Source organism: Panicum virgatum, chromosome 8K, assembly GCF_016808335.1.
Source record: "Panicum virgatum strain AP13 chromosome 8K, P.virgatum_v5, whole genome shotgun sequence".
In the NCBI taxonomy this organism is placed as follows: domain Eukaryota; kingdom Viridiplantae; phylum Streptophyta; class Magnoliopsida; order Poales; family Poaceae; genus Panicum; species Panicum virgatum.
Window position 1 is genome coordinate 4,607,097 of NC_053143.1, and position 10,104 is coordinate 4,617,200.

General features: G+C 50.6%; 1 protein-coding gene across 1 annotated transcript; it reads left to right on the plus strand.

Moving 5' to 3' along the window:
- Positions 1–2,817: 2,817 nt before the first annotated feature.
- Positions 2,818–7,210, plus strand: LOC120643640 (digalactosyldiacylglycerol synthase 1, chloroplastic-like). The gene is made up of 7 exons (XM_039920054.1): positions 2,818–3,412; positions 4,320–4,352; positions 4,798–4,885; positions 4,977–5,458; positions 5,542–5,808; positions 5,919–6,268; positions 6,391–7,210. Exons 1-7 carry the CDS (start codon positions 2,963–2,965, stop codon positions 6,941–6,943), a joined length of 2,223 nt encoding a protein of 740 aa, XP_039775988.1. The 5' UTR covers positions 2,818–2,962; the 3' UTR covers positions 6,944–7,210.
- Positions 7,211–10,104: the final 2,894 nt, after the last annotated feature.

Genomic DNA, 10,104 nt, shown 5'->3' on the forward strand with positions numbered 1-10,104 from the left:
TATTGGGCAGGTCTTTACAAGGCCGAGTTCCAGGAATAGCTACTGGATGGGGTAAAGGCGTTGCTCTCCTGTGCACAAAGAGTGCTTGCTCAACAAGGTCCTCCAATGTCACTCCCTCAGCTCCCTGCTCCCCCTGGGGATACTGAAGATTCTGAAGATGATGAAGCCTGAAGCAGATGATCTCTTTTCCTGCTCTCTTCGACTTACATGCGTTGTGGGCGCGTTTACCCTGGTCTTAGCTTTTGCTTCTGTTTCTTGAACGCTGTTGCCTGTAAACCTTAAACTCGGTTGTGTCTCGGCTCCTAGGAATACTAGGTCCGCAGTCTGCGTTATCTGTACTGTTGGCTGAAACTTAGCCAGTTGATCCTTGTGTTTTTTCTGTATTCTCTTGGATCTCCTTCTGGGAGTGGACGGTTGTATTTCCGTTTAAATAATGGAAATGGGGAAGTTCCTCGATTCGAAAAAAACCATATGCCTGGATGCGAGGAAGTCCTCTAGCAGGTGCCTGGAATATTTATGTGTAGATTTTGTGCCAGTACTCTCATCCCAGACTGTAAGCTCTCACATTAACTTGACAACCAGCAGCCGTGCAGCTCAGAGAGAAGATCACCAACTATACTATGTCCGTAACTTCTGGAACATGAGCAGTTGGTTGTTGCAAAAAGGATCAGATGGAAGACTCTATGGACCCAACAAGTTGTGTTACTATCACATCCGGGAACTTGTGGTGACTGGTGAGACCTGCTAGAAATTAAGTCTAGAAGCTGCTGGGTTTCCGACAATTTTTCTGGTGGGAAATGTTTACATTATTGGAAATGGAATGGTCTCTTGCGCTGATCCGGCCACAACTTGGAGACACGCCTCGAGCAACAATCTCAACATCCAAATTTATTCGGTGCCATACTTCCTGAGTTAACATGAAGAATGTCATCTGATTGGAGCTCTTAAGGTATGGCTGTGACAGAATCCAAAGTTTGCCCCAGGAAATTTCTAAGATCTGTTTGCTGACTGAAGACAACTCAACTGGAGGTTGCAGACCTTAACCACATTAGCTGGGGAGACAGATACTGCACATATGCTTGGAGTAGCAATCTTACCAGTCGAAACGTTACAAATGTTCATGTTGAGTTGCCATGAAGCCCTTCATATGATTGGAGCCCTCCAGATCCTTGAGATAACTCACATATGGCTGTAATAGACTTCTAGAAAGTTGGGGCAGGGTATTTCAGAGATTCCAGTGCTGATCCTTCAGACCGAGGACAAATCAACACTCTGCCTGGAACAAACTAGCGGCGGCCAGTTCGGCCTCGGGTCTTCTTCGCTTCCGGCAAGCGGCGGAGGTACGAGGCTTTTGGTTCCAGGATGTGGAGGAAGCTGCGGGTTTTGTGGAAGCCAGGCGGTTGGATCGGGCTCGTCTTCCCCGGGGCGGCGGTCGTCGTCATCGGAGAGCCTGCATCCAAGGTCGACGAAGCTTGGAGCGCGGCCCCGACCGATGGGCGTTTAGCGACAGCTTCTGCTCGTCTGTGAGGACGGGCGTCTATTGCGGTCCACTTCAAAGCCGGCGTGCGATGGAGCTTCTTTCGGCCTCAAGATGGGCGGCGGCGGCAAGAGCCGGTGCTCCTCGTCGACGACGACGACTTCTGAAGTCTTCCGCCTCAGCTGGGTCCAAGGACCAGTTTGCTATTTCGTTTTTCTTTGAGGTCCTTTGTGTTAGTTGGGCGGGACAGCTGTCCTCCGTATCCTTGTATCCTTCTACAGCGTATCTGTATTTGTACGGTCTTTGTACGCTTTCCTTATCTCATAATAGAGGTATGTTTTATCAAAAAAAAAACTAGCAGGGGAGACAGAAGAAACGGATAAACGCATCAGCATCAGCATCTTACTCCGTCCTTGCACACAAACTTCCAAAGCAACGCAGGAAGCAGGAAATTTGAACATTTTCCATGTGCAATGGGCTATTAAAACTGGCAATTTCGTGGCTGGCGGAGCGACTTTTTCCTGTGCCAGATATTTGTATGCTGATCGGTGATAGGTGGAGAGGCACCCACCAACAGTCAAAAGCCAGCTGAAGGCTGAAGAATTCCGACGAGTTGAAGAACTCAGCACCGTGCACTGGTACGTTGTACAGGTTCCGCGAATGTGCCCGATTCAGACACCCGTCGTCGTTTGCTCGACGGCTGTCTGCCAAGAACAGCACAACACACCCGTTGCTTTCGGCCTCTCACTAGGGCAGGAGTGCCAAGTGTGCAAGGCTCCAACTGAGCTGCCGTGCACAACTCGAATTAGCGTTGCTTTCAGTCCTTGACTCCCTGTGTTTGTGCTAATCTGCTTAGACATGTCCCAGATGTGTGCACTCCTGTCCCCTTTGAGTGTTTTTTTTTCCTTCTGGGACCAAGATGAGCCGTGTGTTTTTCTTCCTTGACTTCAGTTTCCCTGATGAAAACTGAAAAAGGTTTGCAAAGTTCTGACTGTAGAAGTCTGGGGAGAAACTCAGGATTGTTCACCTGTGTGAGCGTTCAAATTAGCCTTGTTTTTGCTTAGCATCATAGCATGTCTAGTGAAGAACTTCAAATTTGGGCCAAATTCATGTGATGTCTGAAGAAGACGACAGTCCTCGGGGGGTCAGGGCGGGGGCCGCGGTCACTTGTTCCGCGGCCATGGTCGATGCGAGGTGGAGGCCTCCACCGCCGTCGGTTCCCCCACCTCCTCCATCCGAGCCGTCGGTTTCGCGCGTGCCCTTCTCGTGGGCACCCGGCCGGGTCCACCTCTCCCCCTCCGCGCGGCCACCCGCGTCTCCTCGACCGCTGCTTCCTCCTCCCCCATCCTTTCCCCCTTCCACCACCGCCTCCACCACCACCGCAGCCTCTCGCCGGCTCGCCGCGACGCGCGGAAACCCTAGCCCCACCCGCCGGCGCTCCTCCCCCTCCTCGCTCGCCCCGTCCGTTCTCCGGTCCGGTGATCCATGGCAAGCTTCGGCGTCGACACCCGGCCGGCCGCCGCGGCCTCGGGCGGCGGCGGTGGCGGGGCGGGAGCGGCGGGGACCGGGGAGGGCGCGCTGTCCTTCCTCTCGCGCAGCCTGCGGGAGGACCTCCGCCTCCTCCGCGCGCGGGCCGGGGAGCTCGAGACGTTCCTCAGCGCGCCGGTGGCGGAGCCCGAGCTGCTGGCGCGCCTCCGCCGCGCCTACTCCTCCTCGGCCTCCTCCGCGCGGACGCGGCTGGACCTGTCGGCGATCGGGAAGGCGTTCGAGGCCGAGTCGTGGAGGGGCGCCCGGGGCCGGGCCAGGTGGGGGTGGGAGGAGGAGGCCGAGGAGTGGGAGCCCGTGCGGATGGTCAAGGCGCGCTTCAGGGAGCTCGAGCGGAGCACGCAGGGCCAGTCCGCCACCGACATGCTGCACAAGGTCAAGCTCAGCTTGGTAAGCTTCCTGCGGACTTGGAATACTTCACTGTCAATTTGGATGCTAAACCTCAAGAACCAAGCAACGCTCCCCCAATTCCATCATCACGGCTCTAAATTTGGTGCTAAATGGAGTTACCACTTACCAGTACTATGAGCTTGCAATTTGGATAGGAATTAACTCTCGTCTCATGCGATTCAAATTTAGTCGCTTCGTGAACACATATTTACTAGTATGGAGTTATGCGTGTCTTTTTATAACTTCAAAGCAGTTCTTTTATGATTTATTACAGTTGTGCTTGAGAATTTGAAAATTAAGGTGTCGGAACTCAAGAATGTGTTCAGTTAGATGTTGGCACATACTTACGCATTCCGTTGATTAATCTGATTAAATGATGATATAAGAGGTTGTGGCACCGGGAAGGTCACGTGCTTAAAACAAATAAGACTACCTGAAACACGCTTTGACTGTGAGTAGCCTACTGCCTACTAGAGATGCCTAATATATTTTATATTGCTTCTCTATGCCATGCTGACTAACAGGATCTTGATGTAACTGAGATTGAAACCGAGTGCTGAATGAGCTAAATAAAAAAGTAATTTCGAATAATTGGAGGTTGAAAGCCTGTTGAAATGTTCAACGGTGAACACTAGAAGTCTGATCAATTTTAGATTTTTGTTCTTGTTTAGATTTATATAAAGAGGATTTTTTGTAGACATTGAGGATCGAAATTGAACAGAAAAAGCCAGCAGTTTGGAATTCAGTCACAGTCTCCAATACATTTAGTATCTTCACAATCATATAATTTTATGCTTGCTTGCAATCATGCTGATCTTAATTAAGCTTATTCTGGGATACACTCGATGCAGACTGCTCTTGTTCCTTTAGCAGATTAATTGATGCACCATTGCACTTTTTATTTCAGAAATCAATGAGCTTTGCACCTGAAGCATCCGAGGTTAGTCATCTCCTATTCACTTGTTATTGCACACTGTAAGAGATTCACTTCCAGAACCTTTTGCACATATACTGTTATCTTTCTATTGGCTATAAACTTGCTTCTCTCTACACGAACGACTTGTGACAGTGACTTCTGCAAGAAATGTTAAATATGAGCAATATAATTTTGTGAAATGTTCCTTTCAGTTTGTTGCTTGTGCATGTACTACTGGATTTTAGAATGGCAGATTGTTTCCCAATGTATGGTAAAGTAATAAGATCATTCTGCTTTACACTTTCCCGAAACCCAGGAATAATTAGATTTCTTTTGTATATCTAAGGAAATCATTATCATACTAATTGACCATTTTTTTCTTGCCATAACACAGTTTAATCACTATTTATGCACTATACATAATGTTGTCTGCTTTTGCACATTCATGATCAGTGTTGCACTTGTGCAGGATGTTCCACCACTGGATTTAGGAGAACTTTTTGCTTATTTTCTAAAGCAATCTGTACCATTATTTGATCAACTTGGTATAAAAAGAGGTGAGATGCTTTATTTTCATTTGTTTAGCTACTACTCCTACAATGTTTAGGTTGGTTTGAGCTGTTTTTCATTTCTCATCATGTGCTGTAGATGTATGCGACAAGTTGGTGGAGTCTCTGTGCAGCAAGCGAAAGGACCACCATGCTTATAATTTTCTGTCAGCAAGTGAACCATCTTCATTGAGAAATGACAATGTTGGGGATGAACTCGACCTAAGAATAGCTAGTGTCCTACAAAGCACAGGACACCATTGTGAAGGTGGATTTTGGAGGGATGTGCAGAAGTCTGACATATCTGACAAGAGACATGTTGCCATAGTCACTACTGCCAGTCTTCCCTGGATGACTGGAACGGCTGTGAATCCTTTGTTTCGAGCAGCATACTTGGCTAAATCTTCCAAGCAAAAAGTAACCTTGGTAGTGCCCTGGCTTTGCAAATCGGATCAAGAACTTGTCTATCCCAATAGCATGACTTTTAATTCCCCAGAAGAACAAGAAAACTATATGCGGAATTGGCTGGAGGAAAGAGTTGGTTTCAAGACAGACTTCAAAATATCGTTTTACCCCGGAAAGGTAAGGTTACCTTTTTCAGTACAATATTTCAGCACGTACTATGTGCTTAACTCATATGCTCGTGATTTTTTTTCCAACTACAGTTTCAGAAAGAAAGGAGAAGCATAATTCCTGCAGGGGACACTTCACAGTTTATACCATCAAAGGAAGCTGACATTGCAATATTGGAAGAGCCCGAGCACCTCAACTGGTATCATCATGGGAAACGTTGGACAGACAAATTCAATCATGTTGTCGGTGTTGTGCATACAAATTATTTGGAGTACATCAAGAGGGAGAAGAATGGTGCTATTCAGGCCTTTTTTGTTAAACACATTAACAACCTGGTCGCCAGAGCTTATTGCCACAAGGTATTATGTTATGCCGCTGGTGTTTAAGCTATGCGTGTTGTGTGTGTTTCGAGACTATTATATCATAGGCTGTTTCTTGTCTATGGGCTGATGGTGTCGATGCTGTGTAGATTTTGCGGCTGTCAGGTGCTACCCAAGATCTGCCCAAGTCAATGATCTGCAATGTGCATGGTGTTAACCCCAAGTTTCTGGAAGTCGGAGAGAGAATAGCAGCTGAGCGGGAGTCTGGACAGCAATCTTTCTCGAAAGGAGCTTATTTCCTAGGGAAGATGGTCTGGGCCAAGGGTTACAGAGAACTGATAGATTTGTTTGCCAAGCACAAGAGTGATTTGGTAGGCTTCAAGTTGGACATTTATGGGAATGGTGAAGATTCACATGAAGTGCAATCGATCGCCAGGAAGCTGAATCTGAACCTGAACTTTCATAAAGGCCGGGACCATGCAGATGATTCACTTCACGGGTAAATAAAGTCCACAACCACTCAATTGTTTTCCTTTCGAAAGAACATTCCTCTTCCAATGTTTGCGGATGTGACGTTATTGATTCTTATCATCTTATGCGCCTCCCCTGTTCTACTTTCAGGTACAAGGTGTTCATAAACCCAAGCATCAGTGACGTCCTGTGCACCGCGACCGCGGAGGCGCTCGCGATGGGCAAGTTCGTGGTCTGCGCGGACCACCCCTCCAACGACTTCTTCCGGTCGTTCCCGAACTGCCTGACCTACAAGACCTCGGAGGACTTTGTGGCCCGGGTGAAGGAGGCCATGACGCGCTACCCGCAGCCCCTTACCCCCGAGCAGCGGTACAACCTGTCGTGGGAGGCGGCCACCCAGCGGTTCATGGAGCACTCGGAGCTCGACAAGGTCCTGAACGACAGCAGCAACGACTGCAGCAGCAGCGGCGGCACCGAACCCGACAGGAGCGCGGGCAGGAGGACGAGGCAGCCCGTCTCGGCGCCCAGCATCTCGGACGCGGTCGACGGCGGGCTGGCGTTCGCGCACTACTGCCTGACGGGCAGCGAGCTTCTGAGACTGTCCACGGGAGCCGTCCCCGGAACCCGGGACTACAACAAGCAGCACAGCGCGGACCTCCGGCTCCTGCCGCCCCAGGTGCAGAACCCCATATACGGCTGGTAATTAATCATGGTATACCGGCACCGTCGATCAGTAGGTGCACACATAGGTTTGTTAAACACATGTAGCCCCGCAGCCTGTAAGTTAACACCAGCTTTCGTTTTCGCCTCCTTCCTCGTGGCTGTTTGCCTCTGCTGCCAACAAAGGCAACGCCCTGTTCATTCATTGTTACGAACCACTATATTATTGTATGCTTGTGTATGTAGCACTAGCTCTCTAGATAAAGAGGCCAGCAAGGCCCTCGATCTGCATGTTCTGCTGATTTCTGAAGGTTTCTGCATGATGCCCTTTGGCTCTAATTCTCATTCAAAGTAGCCGCACAGCGTCCAGGATTCAGAGTTGAGGTGTGTAGCTGCTCCGCTGCATTGGCCAAAGCATGCACGCGCGTGCTGCCGCTGCCGGTGTCGCTGATCGCTCTGTCCGGTAGCTGCTAGCTGCCGGTGTTGCTGTTGGGTGGCCATTGCAAGCTTGGAACCCACACGGCGGCCATGCCCTCGTGTTGGCTCCGACCGAAGAGCTAGCCGGTGTTCCTACCATGAACAGCACCGCGCTGCGTTGTCGCGCCCGTGCCTGCATCTGCATTGCAGGGATGCGGGGTGGTGTGTACTGGCTGCCACTGCTGATGCTCTGGGGTCTTGTTCTAGTAGAGTAGGGGCTCGCTCTACCCCAACCTAGTGGACTCGTGGATGATTTTTTTTTTTTTTTGAGAGAGAGAGAGAGAGAGAGACTCGTGGATGATGTGGTGCGCACTGTGCCGGCGGTAGGGCGGTAGTGTACTATGGGCTTTTCTTCCATGATTGGTGGTGAGCCCGTGGCCCATTGGGGTCTTGGCAGGGAAACGAATGTCTGAGCGACTGTGCCCGGTACACTGCAATGCAGCCTCACCGGCCGATGGAGTTCAGTGCACTGCTGACGTGCAGTGGGGTAGAGAGAGAGAGGTGGTGTGTGTCTAGCCTGTAGGACTGGCCCTACACTAGTGTTGGCCACGTCAGCTTTTTTGTTGTGGGCTGGGCATGTGTTGGTGGGTGGGCTAGGCTGCCTGGGCATGTGTTGGTGGGTGGGCCTGGCTGCGTCTGCCGTGCCCTGCCGCTCTGGGTATCTCGCTCTCTCTCTTGCACCCGCACACGTAGGGGCAGGCAGGGCAGGGTCACTCCCACTGGGACAGGGCGGCAGGTAGGGGTGGTAAAGGACCTAAAATTTTGAACTAGAAAATTTAAGAGCCAGATTCTAATCCTATACAATTTTGATCTAAATAATTTAAGAGTCTTGTTAGACTGTGAAGAGACCACTGGAACTATGACCCATTACCCCACCCCTAGCGGCAGGCTCCCTGTGCGCCTCCATCTCAGTTCATCCATCCCTGCCGCCGGACGGGCCCATGGGTAAAGGATGGCGCCGCATGTTTCACGGCGGTGATGATGCAATGCAATGCAACGCCTGCTGCCTGCTGCCGCCGTGCTTGCCTTGCCTTGCCCCTCGTGAGCAGAGCAGAGAAACAGCGAGGAGAGGAGAGGACCATCCATCCGACCATGTGCGAGTGCGAGCAACTTGTGCAGTGCTGCCATTACATGTGATGCGACGGGCTGGTCTGGATTAGACTGGATTGGACTGGAGCCCGTCCATCCGGTCGTTCGCTGGTCTGGTCTGGGTGACCGGCGGGCCAGAGCGGGCCCGGACATGGGCCGCGAGGATCTTGCTGTCCGTCCCCACACAGCACACCAAAAAGATCACGTACACCAACTACAACGCTAATGCCAGGGCGCGTTTAGTTCCGTTTGCAAAAAAATTTGGGTGTCAAATTGATTCTTTGATCAGATGTCGGGATGACTTTTCGGACACTAATTAAAAAACTAATTTCAGAACTCACTTGGAAACCGCGAGACGAATCTTTTGAGGCCTTTGACCGCATCATTAGCACATGTGGGTTACTGTAGCACTTATGGCTAATCATGCACTAATTAGGCTCAAAAGATTCGTCTCGACGTGTACATCCAAACTGTGTAATTAGTTTTGTTATTCAATTACATTTAGTACTTCATACGTGTGTTTAAAGGGGAGGTGAAAATTTTTGGGTGAAAATTTTTGGGAACTAAACGCGCCCATAGTTCCCTGCTATGTTACTGCTGCTGGATGGAGCGAGACTCAAGATGGCTAGCTGCTGTACCAACAATTTGCGTGCCAGCGTCTCTCGAAGCCTCGCCGCCTGTTATAGTTTGGAGCGGAGAAAAAAAGGCGATGCAGTTGCCGCCGGCCGGGACGGCGGTCTCCATCGCCTCCGATGGACTGTGGGGGCATCGAGAGGTGGCGGAGACTGTTGGGCTCTCGCTGGCGGGTGTGGTAGGTCGTAGTTTAGGTCCGGCGAGGCGGCGGCGGCGGCGGTGCCGCGATAGAATAAGTCCTCTCGAGCTCTTTCTCGCGCCCTTTGGTGCTTCTCTCCGATGTCATCGGTGAGCTCGTGGAGGTGGTGCTCCCGGCGTGGAGCCTGTGTACAGGAGGTGCTCGCCGGCGGCTCATCGGCACGAAAAAGAGGTGAGTTGGGCTTTTGTTTGGTGGATAGAGAGGCAGGTTGGGTCTCGTGGAAGCCAGGAGGATGGAGCAGATTCAGTCTTCTCGTGGCAGCCCGGTCGGCGTCGGTGGATCTGCATCCAGGGTCTTCGGAGCTCGGGGCGTGTCCCCGGTCGATGGATCTACAACGTTGGCTTCACGCCTCGTCAACTTCGACGAGTGCTCACTGTGGCTCTTCTAAAAAGCTTCAAATCGATAGGATCTGGGGTTGGAGGCAACCGTTCGGGAAGACCGCCGACGGTGGCAGACAGCGGCGGTGTCCGGTGTGCAAATGGTCCCAGCAGGGTCCTGATTGTATTTTTAGTATTTTTCAAGGGCCTTTGTGCAATTAGTCTGGGGTACAGCTGTCCTCTGTATTCTACTAAAATGTACATGTACGTGTTCTCATCTTTGTACGATATTTTTATGGTTAATACATGTATGTTTGATAAAAAAAATGGCTAGCTCCTTACTCCCTTGTCTAATAATTAACTGTCGTTCGAAAAACGTGTTTGCCTCATAGACGTGCTTCCCGAGCGACAATTATTTAGAGCATGGTTAATGGACGCCGGCAGCAGGCGGAAAAGTAAGCCAGCGTGGCCAGCATTTAATGCTGCAGC